The 17429-nt window shown below is 49.3% G+C and overlaps 1 protein-coding gene across 1 annotated transcript in view; it reads left to right on the top strand.

Moving 5' to 3' along the window:
* Positions 1-17429, top strand: part of UNC13C (unc-13 homolog C) — a 139180-nt gene that overhangs the window by 117201 nt on the left and 4550 nt on the right. Inside the window, exons 25-30 of the mRNA XM_060282475.1 lie at positions 2037-2125; positions 3507-3656; positions 4289-4412; positions 6858-6914; positions 7481-7561; positions 15741-15888. Of these exons, the coding sequence (XP_060138458.1) occupies positions 2037-2125; positions 3507-3656; positions 4289-4412; positions 6858-6914; positions 7481-7561; positions 15741-15888 (649 nt within the window). The remainder of the gene's footprint in view (positions 1-2036; positions 2126-3506; positions 3657-4288; positions 4413-6857; positions 6915-7480; positions 7562-15740; positions 15889-17429) is intronic.

Below are 17429 nucleotides of genomic sequence, written 5' to 3'. Positions count from 1 at the left end.
TCTGTATTTTAATATTTTGTTGGAAGCCGCCCAGAGTGGCTGGGGGAACCCGGCCAGATGGGCGGGGTATAAATATTATTATTATTATTATTATTATTATTATTATTATTATGTGGATGAGGAGATATTGTCTAATATTTCCTATCCTAACTTGTGTTAACAAGTTTCCAGGCTTAGCAGAGTTTCGCGTTCCCATTTAAACACAGCAGAAACGGTTGCACAGGCTTGCTAAAGCCTCTAAAATAATATATATTCTTGGTATACTCCCCCTTTGTCCCTCTTAAAAGAAAAGACATGACACAGTACTTTTAAAAGTATGAAAAGAGTTTACTCACAGCTTTCATCCTGAGTTACAGCATGATCTCAGAAGGCAGGATGGCTTAGAAAAAGATATATATATATATATATATATATATATATATATATATATATATATATATATATATATATATATGGAGTCTAGTCATAAGGAGTGAGGCTCCATTTTCCTCTCTTGGCTGGAAGCCGAGAGAGAATCTCTCACTAAAATGTGGTCAGTTTTAGAGCGTAGTCAAAAGAGAGAGCCTGTCTCTTATATTTTACCTGGACATGGGTGCCCTGTCCTTATATTTTACCTGGACATGGGTGGAGCCTTGTCCATCTCATTTACATCTAGGGGAAGTCAGCCAGAGCAGTAGAGAACAGGAAGTTTCAACTCACTGGCTAGACGTCCCTTAATGTGGACACTCTAGGAAATGTTGTGACTGACTGCCCATCCCACAGTGTGACCCCCTTCATAGCACTGACCCCCTTTCCCACGTATCCCATCTCCAAAGAGGACTTTGGAGACAGGGAGTTGCCAGGCCTGGAATTCCCATCATAGCGATGTTTTTAGCAAAATGGGATCTGAGTGCTGCTTTAGTGAAGTGGGAGCCTGTGAACCCCAAGGGGGTGCCCCTCATGGAGCCCTCGGGCTGGGCCCCCCCCCTTGCCTAAAAGGGGCTCTGGGGGTAGGTGGGCATTGCACTGCCAGTGGGGCAACGAAAATGCCTGTGCATGGACCCCTTTCTCCCTCTCCCATTCCACGACACAAAGCCCGCCTACCACCAATCTCCCTGGCCACAAGGCTGGCGTGGTTGTCTTCCATCTGCGGTTGCATCCCAGACTGTGTGCCAAGGCTGTGCGGCCCCTTGGGCCTCCTCTAGATGCGGCCTGTGCTGGCGGTCCAGGTTCTTGTTGGTCCACCCTGACGCCCACAAAGGGCTAACAGTGAACAGCTCCCCCGCCTGCGAAGCCTCCTTTCCCCCTCCGGAAAAAGCATGCTCCACAAAAGTAGTAATAATAACCACACCCGTAGAGTCTGCCACGCTCTTCTCCTCATTGCTGGATGCTCTGCTTCTCTCTACACTAATGCAAAACAGCGTGGAATCCCCTCCCGATCCAAAACAAGGCTTCTAAGCAAGTGCAGCCCCAGGGCAGGGCAGGTGGCTGCCTCAGAAGGTTGTCTAATAAATGGGGAGCTGACGCCATGCTTTAGTGGGGGGGGGGAGGCAGCCAGCCAGGCAGGGCGTGGCATGGGGAGGCCATCTTTGCCTGTGGCGACACCTTTGTGTTTGGCTTGATGGGCACCTCCATGGATCCCCCTCAGCCAATGAGCGCCACTCCTCCTTCCCCTTCTCGCCCTTTGTGCTTCTTCTGCCAGGCGTTTCCAGAGGCAGGCTGAGCAGGTGGCTGTTTTCCACCGAGGGCTGAGGAAGCACACGGCAGCTCTCACCGCCCGCCCCCACCCACCCCCCAGGAGGCAGGCCATGCCCCCTCCAGTCCAATGAGGTGGGTATAGACAGATTTTAAGAGTGGGCCGTGCCCTATGTCAGTTCAAGTCCTGTTTCGGGTCTCACCTTCCATCCCCAAACAGCCTCAAAGGGTTTCCACGCTTGTTTTCCATTAATGCCATCTAGTCGATGGATGCCTTCTCCTCCTTCCCACTAATTTCAATGCAAAGAAGAAGCGGGTGAAGCCGATCAGGGGAGACTAACCTCACCGTTGCCTTTTTTCAGCTGGACCCGGAGGCCAGCGAGGCCCTGAAAGAGCTGCAGGCCAAGCTCAGTGGCGTCCTGGATGAGCTCAGCGTGACCTACGGCGCCAGGTAATGGGCCTGCTTCATTGCCGCTCCCAGACACACACTTGTGGGGCTGCATTACATACCCTACAGTATTGGGTGGGGGGGAACCACTTTTGAGTCCCTGCCTTTCCACCAGCTCTTGGGAAGTCCCTGTGCCCCTTAGAAAGCTGCCTTACCAGAGATTTTCCTAAAGGCAGGGTTCAAATGCATTAAAGAAAATAATATATGAAATGTTCTAGGTTGCAAAAGGCTTTTTTTTTTGTCATGTGGTTGGCCTGGGAAAGGGGAGTGGAATGGCACATGGCCAGCTTTTCCAAAAGGGCTTTCAGAATGGGGTGGGTGGTTGGGTGTGGATCCACTGTGGAACCTCAACCCCCCACAGCAGGCCCACCCATGAGACAAGGTGTGCCAACCACCTCAGGTGGCAGGATCCACCAGGGTAGCAGATCCTGATGTAGATCTTAATCCCCACCCCCACCCCACCCCGTTCCAGACGTAGATCTTCACTTACCCCTTCTGGGTGGGTGGAGCGTCAATTTTTGTTTACCTCAAGTGCCAAAATGTCCCCGACCCAGGATCACACCTAGTCTCAAATGCCCTCTTTGCATCAGACACTGCCCCACCCTTGGGTCGGCCTCTGCCCTTCACCCCACAGCCAGAGATCCAGAGTGCCAGAGACTTCTACTAGGAGAAGGGGAAATGGCCCTTGTCGGGGGTGTGGGAACGGTGCATGCAAAATACCATGCAAAGGGTTAATGCTGTAGCATAGAATTTTTTGATCAGGTGTGCCAACTTGGGCCCCAGGTTATGGGTGCCCAATGGCACCCAATGGTTTCTACTGGAAGTCACGTCAGAGGCTTTGCAGGGCCTCAGACGTTGCCTCGGAGGTCGTGCTATGGGTGCCCCTATATTTGCAGCCAGTGCTTGTGATGTCATATAATGAGGCAGTTTTTATCAGCTAGTTCAGTCACCAACTGTTGTGTGGATTTTAACTTGTTAGAGCAGCAAGTGTGTTGTGCTTTGCAGCTGCCTCAGTCTGTAAATATTAGTCAGCCTCAGATACAAATTTGTGTAAGTATGTTTCAGTAACAGAAATATTGCCTACCTCTCTTGAACATTCAATATGACAAGAGCAGGTACAGCAAATAAAAGTCATATGTTATTTTTAAACTTTAAAGTCTTGTGTAGATTTTCTAGGGGGAAGATAACTATCTAAGAGGGTCAAATGACCCAGGGCAACGTCCACACAACTCTTTAAAGTATAATTACCACAAAAGGAAGGGGGCCGTGGGCTCCCGGAGGGAAGGCAGCAACGTAGAGAACCTCTGGGGGGGGGGTCTGCTCCGCCGTGTTAGGCTGGTTCTGGCACCTCCACCCCCATCCCCTCCTTTCTGGTCCCTTCCAGCTTCCAGCCTGTCATTGAGGAGTGTGTGCGGCAGATGAGCTTGGAGCTGAACCAGATGAAAGGAGACAAAGCTGCTGCTTCCAACAAGAACAGCAACACTGTGGATGCAGAGATTGTGCTGCGGCCCCTGATGGACTTCCTGGACAAAACGTAAGCAGGGCAGGTGCTGTGGGCTTTACTGCTGTGTCCAGACAGATGGTCCGGTCTGTGGCAAACAGCATTGGGCTCTGCAATGCACCAACACCCCGGACCCTGGTGCCCTCTCTCAGCTCTCAAAGCAGCTCACATTCATTCATATCTCAAGAACCGCCCCCCCCAATGGTCCCACAAGGCAGTCCTCCCCTCTCCTCCCCCTGGTAGAGATTCATAGCCCAGACTTCATCCTCGCTTCAGCTCAGCTCCTTTGGGTGCTGTTTTGTTCTGTGCCATACTTTGTGTGCCAAGCACCCCATTGTGCATCCAGCAGCCAGGCCCATAATTGCGGCAGGCGCTGAACCCATGAAAGCGGCCACCAGTTCCCCCCGCCCCCTGCCATCTGTTCCTGTTGCTTCGTGGTTTTGCTTCTTCACGCAATCACTACCTGCCAGCGGTGCTGTGATGTACGTGGGCTTCTCCCTGGCGGGAGGGAAGGCTGGGGAAGCATTTAGAGTCTGGCTTTTTATCAGCAGTGTGCATTTTCCTTTGTGTTCTAGTTGCATGGTTACATAGCTTTTGCTTTGTAAACTGCCTATATAGGTGAAGATTTTGAGAGCGTTAAAAAAAAAATTATTATTATTTTGCAGCTTAAGCCTATCGGCAAAAATCTGCGAGAAGACCGTTCTGAAGCGTGTTTTGAAAGAGCTCTGGAAACTGGTCCTGAACCGGATAGAAAAGCAGATTGTGCTCCCACCACTGACAGACCAAACTGTGAGTCTCCCGTAAGCCTTGCAGAGAACCAGCGCATTTTGTCATAGAAACCAAGCTGCTCTTTGGAAGTGCGCCTTTTAAGCTACTTTGCTTGTGTGCTTGTCGACAGGAAGATGCTCAGAATGAAAGTCATAAGGGGGTAGAGAACCACCCTCTAATGGGGGCACTGAAATCCTACAGTCCCACATTTGTAAGCTGCTGTTATACTGCTTGGAATGATAAGGGAAGAGTTGCAATGGCAATAATTTCATCAGCACAATGGCATATGAGCTTGCTAGACAAAACAACGTCTTCGTCCTCCCCATGCTGTTCTGGAGTTCTCCTGGCACACACCCCACAGCCCATTTGGGGGAGGTGTGTAGGGAGGGGAAAGCCTGTTGCACTAGTGGAAGTCCTTGCTTCTGCTGGCAGGACTCGATAGCTGAATCTGTCCCTAAGTCCCCGAAAAGAGGGCAGGATGGGATGCCTTTGGCCCTCTCAAGAGACACATGGACTTCCCTTTCCCTCAGACGAAGCTGGCATGAAAATTGCCTTCAGAGAGAGAGGGCCGTTTGTGAGTTAAGCAGCCAGCAGCAGCGAACCAAGAGGGCTCTTGGCTTTGGAAAAGATGGCATGCCAGTGTGGAGTCTGCTTTGTGGGACGGAGTTCAATGGCAACGGGGTCCTGTCAGGGTCACCCGCTGTGGAGGTCGCCCAAGTGTTCAGTTGGGGGGGGGCGGTCTGCGGCTTCCTCCACAGCATGCAGTTGGCAGTGAGGACTGAGAGTTGGGAGTATGCCTGCCACTTTCCTCATCTAATTAGTGAAGGTGGACTCCATCCTTTCACTGTTGACAGCTAATTGCTCCTTTGCCATGGCAACCACTTGACACACTTTAGAGGGCAACGTGAGGGTGCTTGGAGGCCTCTGGTCCTTGAAACGGGGTCTCGGCCCTCGCTTTCTTTTGCCTGGTAGCCATGACTCACGGGAGGGACTTCCTTCTGCTCGCTTGAGCAAAGGGCAACTTTGAGAGTGAGAGAGGAGGTTCACTCACTGCTTGGTGCCCACCGCTTCCTCTGGCTGCCCAAACCAGCCACAGAGCCACAGGCAGCTGCAGCAGGGATGGCATTGAATGCAAAGTCCTTTTGATGGTTGTGCTGAAGACTTCTTCCTCCCCCTCCCCCAATGAATCTCAACACACTCCTGAAAGCAGGCAGCATAGCTGCCAAGTCTCACGTTTTCCCCGGGAAATCCCCGTTTTTCCAGCTGTTCCTAGCTGAAAAAACGGATTTTTTTTTTTGTTTTCCCCGGTTTATTCTGGCGCGGCGGCCATTTTGGAACTGGGCAAAGCAGCATCAAAAGTCACTTCTGAGCATGCTCCGCCCAGTTCCAAAATGGCGGCAGCGCTACTTCCGGTCTGCTATTTCCGGCCCGGTCCCTTATTTCTCTGACAGCAACTTGGCAGGTATGGCAGGCAGCCCCCAGGAATCGACATCTTCCATCGCCTGGCTGGGCCTCCCCAGGTTGGGACCGCAGACTCTTGTAGACTCAGTTCTGTGGCAGAACCACATGGAAAGAAAGAAAAGGAAGAGAGCTTTTGACCAGCAAGAAGCCCTGAGAGAGAGAGAAAAAGAATGAATCCTCCTCCTCTCCTTCCAGGCTATTTTATTATAATCAAGGTGGCAACCCAAAATTCAAACGCTCCAATAAGATCCTAGTACAGTGAATAATTAACAAAGCTATCCTGAAATCCTACCCCCTTCCAACATCTCCCTTATCAATACTACAAAGCATTTCTCCATGCATACATGTAAACAGGAAAGAGGAGCAATAGGAATTCCTGAAAGGATTAGGCAGGGGGAACATCAGGAAACAGGTTTTACCACCTCTGAAAGGTTTGCCAAGAAGGAGAGAACTGCAAATGCCCCTTTTGGCCAAATAAACAACAAATGCTTCTGGCAGTTGGGAAACAAATGGGCAACAGACGCTTTGTCTCTTGCAACCCAGACGGAAACGTGATTTTCAGGCAAAAAGTAATGGAGATTGCAAGCATCCCAAAGAGCTTATCCAACAAATCATACATTCTATAACCCAGGTGGGAAAAGTCTGATCAAGGGAGCCACGAAGCTCAGATCATCCTTTTCGACCACACACATGATTATAAATCTATGATTTCTTTCAATAAATCCCTGGGATGCTACACAGTTCCTCTTTGCTTCCCTTGCACTTCCAGCCCAGGCTAGAGAAGGCAGGCAGCCCTTGCTCTGCCCACTGGGAGCGCTTGGTAGTCTAGGTCATCAACCTAGGCAAGGCCTCCCCTGCCCCCCACAGCCCCAGCAAGAGTGGCACCCAGGCCACGTGCCCTGAGTGAGAGGAGCCCCCTTGGATGGCCCTCAGGGCAGTCCCACCATGGCAGTCTCACTTTCCCACCTCTTGCTGCTGCTTCTATATTATTTATTCTCTCCACAGGGCCCCCCGATGATTCTCAGTGCAGCCAAAGACTTTGGCCAGTTGTCTAAACTAAAGGTAAGAGAAGTCTATGCAGCTTGGAGGAAAAGAGACACAAAGCCCTCTCCATGGCTGAGGCTTGTTCACATTAACTCCTCGCAGGCACTGGAGTATCCCTTTCCTGCCTTGGCAATTGTGCTGCTCTCAGGGCACGGTCATTCCCCACCCCACCCCTAGTAATAGGAGGACATTGTTGGCCCCTCCCCATGGAATGCAAAGGCTGGGGGCCAAGGATCCATCCATTCCAGCCGGACCTTATCACCTCTTCCTCCTCCTCCTCCATGGAAGTGCCTAATCCCCTCTTGAAAGTCATCGTAGCAAACCATCATCACCATGTCTTGCAGCAGCAAATTGACTATGCGTGAATTAGGCATCTCGCCTTCCGGTGCTGTGGTTTTTTCCTCCCACCAAGGCACAAGGCTCTTCTCGTAGCAGAGAAGCCCAGTTGGTGCCAGCTAGCCAGAGACGAGGAGCTTCCCTTTGTGTACCTTGTCGACTCGGCAATGAGCAGCTGCAAAAGTGTATTTGACCATCTTTGGAAAGAGCAAACAGCAGTTACTCCATCTTTGTATGTTTTTTTCCAGGACCACGTCATCCGAGAAGAAACCAAAAGCCTGACACTGAGACAGTGCGCAATAATGGATGTGGTGCTGGCAACAATTAAGGTATGACTTAATCAGTTGGGCACTGGCATAGGAAAAGGACACAAGCATGTCCTGTGGAGTTGCTGGGCTGTGGAGTCTTCTTTCTGCGCAAGGGACATGTAGCCTTAGGCACAACAGTGAAAGAGGTTGTAGTTCAAGGGTGGAGAGCCTAACCCTTGTCTCCAAACAGAAAGTCCCAAGTTCAGCCCCACGAAGGGCTGGGAGACACCTCTTGCCTAAGTAGCAAGCCCAGAGGGCCAAATTTTCTGTTAATTTCCACACCCAAACGGTAACATCTAGAATAGATCATGGGTAGGCAAACTAAGGCCCGGGGGCCGGATCCGGCCCAATCACCTTCTAAATCCAGCCCGTTGATGGTCCAGGAACCAGTGTGTTTTTACATAAGTAGAATGTGTCCTTTTATTTAAAATGCATCTCTGGGTTATTTGTGGGCATAGGAATTTGTTCGATTTCCCCCCAAAAAATATAATCTGCCCCCCCCAAAGTCTGAGGGACAGTGGAACGGCCCCCTGCTGAAAAAGTTTGCTGACCCCTGATCTAGATTAACAACATAAAATTTGTAAAAATAAAAATAAAAACAAAAGCATACTTGAATTCCTTAAAGCGGCAGCTGGAGAGGAGCGTAAAACCAAGTAGGTCAGTTTAAAAACACAGCAACTGCAGCAGGAGGTTGAAAACTCAAAGCAGGGGTGGTGAGGGAAGTCTTTTCTGTCCTCCAAACTCAGGCAAGAGGCTATCCACCCAAACCTCTTTCAGGAAATGCACAGCTCATGTGCAGCCACAAAAAGAGTCACCCTCAAGTCCTGAAATAAGCTGTAAGCCAGTGCAAGTAGGAATAAGTTAACACAGCCGTCTGTCCTGAAAAGTGGGCACACACCAGCTGGTGCTGCCAAGCACCTTTCACAGGCAGCCCCGTGGAGTGGGCTTTGTGGCCATCTGATCTGAGTGTGAGCAACAGTGGCCAGATCTGCAGGACAGACTCGGATTGAGGGTTGGGGAGAGAAGTGTCCCACTAGTAAGTCCTGTTTCCTCCCTATCTCCATCAGCTGCTCTGCCGCATTTCTCATCCTTTGGCTAATTAGCTGCCACTGCCACATAACTGGCTCTCGCTCAAAGATCATGATGAACTACTCTCTTCGCTGGGCCCCATTTGGGAATGGTGCCAACTTGCCTGCCAGGTGTCGAGAGCTGGATGCATTAATCTTTGCCACCGTGGCTCCGGCAGAATTAATCCAGAGTGGTCGTGGTGGGATCAGAGCGGCAAGGCCAGAATCATAGGAGTGGAGGATCTGATTTCCCCATTTTTAAAAAGTGGGTCTCCAGCTGACCTCAAACACTTTGGATCAGCCTTGCATGTTTGTTGCAGTCTTGGGGGTGGCACTCCAGTTGCAGGAGGGAAGTTTTTTTTTTTACTGGGGAAGCCAGCATGGGCGTACCCAGCACGGGGCAGGGGGGTGCAGCTGCCCCCCCTAGAAGCAAAAAAAGGGAGAGCACAGCACGACAGGCAGGGGCGCTGCCAGCTGTGCTCTGCCTCAGCCTGCTCGGCTGAAGCAAAACAGCAGCAGTGGCAGCGCTGCCTCCCTCGAGGGAAATCTGGACCTGGACCTGGGATAACTTCAGCCCACACTCTTTAAAGTCACAGCGAGCACAGCACAGAAAGTGGTGCCCCACAATGCTCTGCGGCACTTCATTTGCACGCTGTGAATTGAAGGAATGTGGGCTGAAGTTAGCCCAGGTCCAGGTCCAGGTTTCTCTAGACGGAGGCAGCTTCGCTGCTGCTGCCTCGTTGACTGGAAATGGCCCCCTCCCCTCTGGGGGGGCGTGGGTGTTGACCACGCCTCCTGGGGGATCCCGGCCACGTTATCGCCAGCCAGACAATCAGGTGGGTGGGGTGGGGGCATGGCTAGCATGCCCCCCCTTACTTTTGATCCTGGGTACGCCCATGGAAGCCAGGAAGCAAGTGTCCTTGGGGGTGAAGAGGGGTAATATTTTGCATCATTTCCTGTTTTAAAGGACTGCCTTTTTCTCAAAATCTGTGGCTACGGGGGAACCACCAGGTATGCCACTAGAGGGAATCGTCTTTTCCAAATCCCTGCCTAAAGTAGATCTGTAGGGTCTGATGCCTCTAAAAGGAACAGCAAAGCCAACAGGTTAAAGATGTGCAAAAGTGCATACAAGGCTCCTCTCTGCAGCAAGCAGCTGAATTGGAGCAAATGGGGCCACATGAGTAACCAAGATGGTGCCCTCCAGCTGGAGTTGGAGTCCATCTCCTAGAAGCCCCAGCAGCCAGCATGGCCAGTGGTCAGGAAATATGGGGGTTGGATTACAGCAGCAACTACTAGATCAGGGGTCCCCAGACTTACCCGGCTTTGGGCCGGTGCCCGCCGCGCCGATCACGTGGCGGGCCGGGGAGTGCGCGCGCAGCGGGCCGGAGGGTGGGGGAGTGTGCGCCCGTGCGCATGCGCACACACACTTACTGGCGCGGTGGCGCGCTTCCAGGTTGGAAAAATCGCCAAAAATCGTTTGTGCGCATGCATATGGGCCTCCTCCGACCCGGAAGTGCACCAGAAATGACCTCTTCTGGGTCGGGAGAGGCCCATACACATGCGCACAAACGATTTTCAGCATTTTTTTCCGTTCTGGAAGCATGCCGCCGCATTGCGAACTGTAAGAGCGGGCGGCGGCAGCGGGCGGCGGGGGTCGTCGTGGGATGGATTGGGAAGCCAATTGGGCCGCATCTGGGGACCCCTGTACTAGATGGTCCCAGGTTGGGCTGCTCCTGATTTGTGATGGAGAAACGAGTCCCAAGGTCGTCGTCTTCTTCGTCGTCTTCTTCCTCTTCCTCTTCTTCTTTCCCTTTTCTATCAAGGGGACAATTCAGACATGGGGCATGCACCATGCCAAGGGTATCGGGTCCCCAAATTCCCCCTTGAGCTGCTGCTCCTTTGACTTACCATTTGGCTGTAATATCACAATACAAGATCACTATGGAACACAATGCACTGCAAAGCCATGACTTGCAAAAAGATAGAACAGTGGATTGATTGCAGGCTACTTGGAAATTAACATTCCAATTACATTGTTTTATTTAAAATATTTATATCCCAGCCTTCATCAAAAATCGATTCCATGGATATGAAGGCAGAGATGTGAATCAAGCCCACATTTTAACAAAGTTGTCTTGAGGGAAATCCTCCTTTGATCTTCAGTAATATGTCAGCTTAGTTAAGAAAGGGATTGTCAATACATACTTCTCCCCATACATTATACTGTACATTGAGAGTTTCAGGATTTCTGTTTGGCAGCTAAGGCAGTCTTAGCTGCAGACAGTAAACAAGTGACCAGTTCTAAAACCTCCTTTAAAAAGCAACATGTTTTAAATAAGCCCAAAGTACTATTTTGAGTTTTAAAGGAATATCATACTCTGCTGTTTCTTTGATCTTTTCAAGAATCTGACTTCAAAAGAACACAATAGAAGATCGTGATCAAAAAGCAGGAGCTATTTTTTAATTAGTTTACTGTGAAGCTGAGAATACAGCTATTATATTCTAAAATTGTCTCAAATGGGGGACAGCGGAGCCTTTTTGGCCCTGTGAGCTGAGTTTGACAGGTGAGCGGGGCAGCCCACCTGTCGATCATATGATGTGGTTATGACATCACAAGATAGGCAGGTGGGTTGAACTACAGTTCAAGGGATGTGCCAGCCCTCTGCCTAACAACCGTCACCTAACTTCCTCCTTACCTCCCTGCTTCCAGAACTGGAAAGGGGAGCAGCAGGGAGGCCTCAAAGAGAAGCACTGGGAGGGAGAAGTGATTTCCATTGAAGGGAAAGCTCTTCTTCCTCCTTCAGCAAGGTGCGGCACTCCTCCTGCCCATCAGCCGATGAATGAGAGTGCACCTTGCTCCAGATTGTTCCTTTGAAGCCCCGCCCTTGCCTGCCGCACACATGACATCATGTATGACATCAGCTTCTTATTACGATCTTTAACATAAAGATTTACGCCCCAGCTCAGGATGCCTAAAATATTCCAATGAATAAAAAGGGCCATTGCACTGTTCCACACTCGTACCTTGGAGCCCTGTTAGTTTGCCCACTTCTGCTGCAAAGAAACTTGTGCCCAGGGATTTATCTCAGTGCTTTTTCTGCCACTCAGCACCTTCAAGGCATAATTTGGTTGCTTTTTAGATTGTGATCACAGTTGGAGGCAGCAATGCTTCTGAAAACCAGTTCCTGGAAACCACAGGAGGGGAGAGGGCTCTTGTGCTCGAATCCTACATGAGGCTGTCTGCTTTCCCAAAGGTGTCTGCTTGGCCACTGTGAGAGCATGATGGACTAGTTGAGTCATTGAGTCATTGGCCTCATCCTGCAGGCTTTTCTATGTTCTTATCGCACCGCTGCTGTAAAGCTCTTGTTGTGGAGAAATACACCTATGGGTGTGAACATGTTCAGATGCTATCAGCTCCCTCAAACAATCAAGGATGATGAATTTCAAAGCTCCCTCCGGCCACCCTTCCATTTCTGAGCTGCTCTTCTATCTAGAAAGATGTGTCTAATTGTACACTTTTTAATTTATAATTGCTTGCTAATTAACTCTCCCTCCCAGCAATTTAAATCTTATTGGCCACCATCCAGAAGCGATCAAGCAGCTGGGCGTGCCGTTGACATCGCTGCGACGGCAGCTGGCAGCGCTGAAGAAGCAAGGCACCATTTAAACTGAAAAGCAACTTGTTTCTTCAGCGAAGGTGAACACGGCAGAGCATCCATCCCCCAGCCATGGAATACGCAACACCCAAGGCCTGGCCTCACTCTAAACAACACAACACATAAGAGAAAAGGGAGAAAAGGGGAGGGGGAAGCAATCTCAGCTGCCAGTACTTAATTGGTCGCTCTTACAATGACCAGCTGGCAAGGAAAGCACTCAAGGGCAGGAGGCAAAGCTGATGGAAAGAGCTTTCCACTCTCATCTCTCCCACTGAGGCAGCCTGATGGAATGGCTAACAATTTTACACCGATGTTTCAGATTCTTTCAAGGGACACAGACATGAGTCCCAAACCCTCGGATGGCTTAATCAGGCTTTTGAAGATGTCTCCCTCGAATGATAACTTTGAGCTCTTGCCATGGGCAGCTGCCTCCATTCATTTCAGATTTCTGCTTTCCCCTCATTCTTCTCTCTGATGCATAAACACACACACACACACACACACACACACACACACACACTTAGGGAGTCTGACTGTTAATATTTGGCTCCAGATTGTGTTCAGCAGTAACTAAAGTTGCTGCAGCAAAGACCAGGAACAGCCTCTGTGAGCCTCAGGGGTCCCATTCCAGCTTCTTATCCTGCATCCCTAAATACATGAAACAGAAAAGCCAATATAAAATAAAAAAGTTGGAAAGCAGCGAGGAGGAACGCAGAGAAAAAGAACAATGTGCTAACCTTGGATTTTTACGGGAGACAGAGACATGCAAAGTGATGGGAAATGTCACAAGGTTAAAAGCCAGTTTGCACACTCCTCCTCAGCTGCCAGGGCAAAGGGCTGGGCAGGGGGAGGCAGCAGGTGGGGAGGTGGGTGTTTTTGCTTCTTTGATGTTCACTGCTGGCCCAAATGCAGGCAGGAAGCTATCCTTGAACACCTCAAAACTTGAGTTAGTTTTGAGGGTTGATCTTCTGCTCAAATAAAAGCATGGTAGGGCCATGACCATGCAGCACACGTTAGGCCTCAGTTTTAGGAGGGACTCCTCTGCCTCCGTCATCTCCTGATGTCGCCACTGAGGGGTTTGAAACTCATGCTTGGCCCTCCCCCTGAGACAGCCTCCTTCCAGAGCACTCCTGAAGTGCTGCAAAGGCCTCTGTCGGCTGCACATAACTCCGGTCTTGAAAGACCTACATTGGCTCCCAGTACGTTTCCGAGCACAATTCAAAGTGTTGGTGCTGACCTTTGAAGCCCTAAACGGCCCTGTATACCTGAAGGAGTGTCTCCACCCCCATCGTTCTGCCCGGACACTGAGGTCCAGCTCCGAAGGCCTTCTGGCGGTTCCCTCACTGCGAGAAGCCAAGTTACAGGGAACCAGGCAGAGGGCCTTCTCGGTAGTGGTGCCCACCCTGTGGAATGCCCTCCCATCAGATGTCAAGGAAATAAACAACTCTCTGACATTTAGAAGACATCTGAAGGCAGCCCTGTTTAGGGAAGCTTTTAATATCTGAAGGACTATTATATTTTAATCTTTTGTTGGAAGCCTCCCAGAGTGGCTGGGGAAACCCAACCAGATGGACCGGGTATAAATAATATGTTGTTGTTGTTGTTGTTGTTGTTGTTGTTGTTGTTGTTGTTCTGCCTCTTCCTCCAAGGGACAAGTTATTCTCCTTTACTTTGCCTGTTCCTTCATTTGCACCGGTGGCCAGGAAGTTAAGAGCTAAGTTCGTGGCTCAACTCCGAATGTTCCTTCTGCTTGTTGTGGCTTAAACAAATTATTTAAACAAATAAAATGCTGACCTACCTACCACAAATCACTCTGGGAAAACTGGCTCTTGTTCCTTCAGTGAAACAAAAAGAAGCAACGGAGCGTCAGCACACCATTTTCCGGCTGGAATGTGGGACAGTTGTGTCCCCTGTGTAATAACATTAGACCCAAATGAGAGGGGAGCTGAGTATTCAACATGACTCCCATCCTCCTCTGACCCCATGCGCTACTTTGGGAGGAAGGGGGGATACTGGTTGAATAAATAATCCACACAAGGCAATAGGAGATGGTTATTTAAAGTGATGTTGCCTCCCAGTTCTCACAGTTTTGTGAGAATTAAACAACAGAATGAAGGAAAAAAATTCTTGAAGAATGGAAATATTTTGTGGAATATTTGAAAAGATACTATGGTTACAGTCAAACCTCGGTTGTCAAATGTAATCCATTCCGGAAGCCTGTTCGGCTTCCGAAACGTTTGACAACTGAGGCACAGCTTCTGATTGGTTGCAAGAGCTTCCTGCACTCAAGCGGAAGCCATGTCGGATGTTTGGCTTCCAAAAATCATTAGAAAACTGGAGCATTTACTTCCAGGTTTTTGCCATTCGGGAGCCAAAACGTTTGAAAACAGCCGTTCAGGAGCCAAGGTTTGACTGTATCTTAAAACGTATGCAGAATTTGAAGTATAGCTGCGGGTGAGAATTGCAGTTTAATAATTTATAATTAACATATATAATGGGTAAAATATAAGTAAAATAGCAGTTTATAAGGTAAGGACGCGGGTGGCGCTGTGGGTTAAACCACTGAGCCTAGGGCTTGCTGATCAGAAGGTCGGTGGTTTGAATCCCCGCGACGGGGTGAGCTCCCGTTGCTCGGTCCCAGCTCCTGCCCACCTAGCAGTTCGAAAGCACGTCAAAGTGAAAGTAGATAAATAAGTACCGCTCCGGCGGGAAGGTAAACGGCGTTTTCGTTCACTGCTCTGGTTCGCCAGAAGCTGCTTAGTCATGCTGGCCACATGACCTGGAAGCTGTACGCCGGCTCCCTCGGCCAATAAAGCGAGATGAGTGCTGCAACCCCAGAGTCGGTCACGACTGGACCTAATGGTCAGGGGTCCCTTTACCTTTAAGGTAAGAAAAGAACACCATGGAAGGAAGCCAACAGATAGGAGAGATTTATTCAGATGGTTGTTTAAAATAATTTGTAAGATTTGACAAGTTAATAAGAAATGTTATAAAGTGGCATTGCCTCTACAATAATGGTTGGAGAGCCCTGCTAGACGAGTCCAACTTCCTCATTCCCCCATAGCAGTGGGTCCATCAGATGCTCTGAAGGACAGCCCACAAGCAGAGCCCAAGAGCAGCCCCACTGCATCCCACAGCAGCAACTTATATTCAGGCTTCCATGCAGCCGCATCTGATTCGGCAGGTAGCTAGGTAACACCAACATGATTTGCAGCCATCACGCTCCACACTTTCAAAGCCAACATTTCCCACGCAGCCTTGGGGAGAAATCCTCAGAAGTTTTTGGTCCTGGCAGCTCAAAGTGCTGATCCAGGCATACAAAGCCCTACACAGCTTGAGTAGATAAAGGGTGAGACGATCGATCGTTCAGGGATCCTTGGCTAGCCAACAAGCTCAGAGGCCGGGTGACCTCCTGGATCTAGCCTCCACAGTGTCCCGGTCCTCCTCTACTCCCTTTCTCTGTGCTTCTGTTTTTAGCAATACTTCCACGCTGGAGGAAATGGGCTGAAAAAGAATTACCTGGAGAAGAGTCCCGAGATGCAGTCCCTCAAGTACGCCCTCAACCTTTACACCCAGACGACAGATGTCCTGATCAAGAAGTTCATTGACACCCAGACCTCACAAAGTAAGTGAGCAGCAACTGACAAAGGCTTGGTCTGATAGGATACTCATGGCAGCAGCCCAAGGGCAGCCAAAGGAAGCACAGAAAGAATAACTTGCTGGCCTGGAAAAAGGGCATGTGGCCACTACTGGCTGCCTTCGGGGCCTGCTTTTGCTGGGAATGGCAGCTCCTTCCTGGAAGGGAGAGAGTCTGTGTAGTTTCTTCAAGCACTCCCCTCAAGCCAAGTTCCCACTCCCCTCAAGCCAATTCCTTCAGAGATCACAATTTACTGTGACTTGAGATTACTGGATTTAGGGATAGCTCAGGGGAGTCATCTAGGGGGGGCAAGGCACCCCCAAATTTTCAAGTACAGGGCTGAGCCCCCTCAATATTCTGTGCTCTTCTTCCCCCTTCATACCAGGAGACATTCCCTTTTGCCTTCTCATTTGTTGGTTCTACCGTGTTTCTCATATTATAAGACACGTCTTATATTTATTTTTTCCTCAAAAAAACACACTATGGCTTATTTTCAAGGGATGTCTTATATTTTTCCTCCTCCTCCTGCCGCGGCCGGCATTGCTGCCGCACCTATCACTATGTCTTATTTTCGGGGTATGGCTTATATTCCTTGAATCCTTAAAAATCCTGCTATGGCTTATTTTATGGGTATGTCTTAAAATATGAGAAACAGGGTATTATGCCAGTTTAAAACCAACTGGGCATGGGTACGGATAGCTGAACATGTACCATGTCTTTTTTATTTTAAAAAAGTGGTTTAAAAAACAAAACATTTGTTAAAATGAAAAAAAACCTGTTCTTTTTTTAAACTGCCCAGGACACAAAGTAACATAGGCAGTTTGAATTTTGCTTGTGTGGTTTTCTGGTTTTGTGCAAATCTGAGGAATCATATCTCTATCTATAGGCATGCTTCTGATTAGCCTTTACTAGTAAGAAAAGAAAGCAATTGTAAATTCTCAGCACACATTTTTTCAAAAGGCTGTCCAAGAGATCCGATAAAGAAATTTTAAATATGGTTTCCTTTTGCAGTTTTCTGTTTTTATGCAAATTGGAGAGATTTTAAAAAGTGTGTGTGTGTGTAGTGCCACCCAATTGTGCAATTCTCTGCATGGTGAGTGACTTTTGCTTTGAAAGATGGCATGGGCTCATGCACTTGCTCTGCCGACCAAAGACACAAATCCCTTTCCTTCAGGTTGCAGGGTGAGGGAAGCCATCAAAACGTCTGCTGTAGACATGACAAGAAATTAAAAAGCCACAACAGATGTCACATATGTGTCAGTTTAGCCACCAGAGTCTTTGGACCTGAAATCTTGCATTTCCCTCCCCAACCCCATACGACACACAGACACATCTGACATTGGGGTCGTTCTCCACCCCACACTGAGAAGGAGAATAAGCACCTGGTTTTATCAGCAGGAGTTTCTCTGTCTCGCCCCAGGGCTGGGCGCTACAGCTGAAATGTTTCCCTGACATGTTGTTTTGCATCCAATTTTGAGGCCAGCTTCCCTCCTCCCCGGCATTGTCTCCGTTAACAAATAGGGTCTGGA

This window comes from Zootoca vivipara, chromosome 14 (genome assembly GCF_963506605.1).
Source record: "Zootoca vivipara chromosome 14, rZooViv1.1, whole genome shotgun sequence".
NCBI classification, from domain to species: Eukaryota; Metazoa; Chordata; class Lepidosauria; order Squamata; family Lacertidae; genus Zootoca; species Zootoca vivipara.
This window is presented reverse-complemented; position numbering and strand designations above follow the sequence as displayed.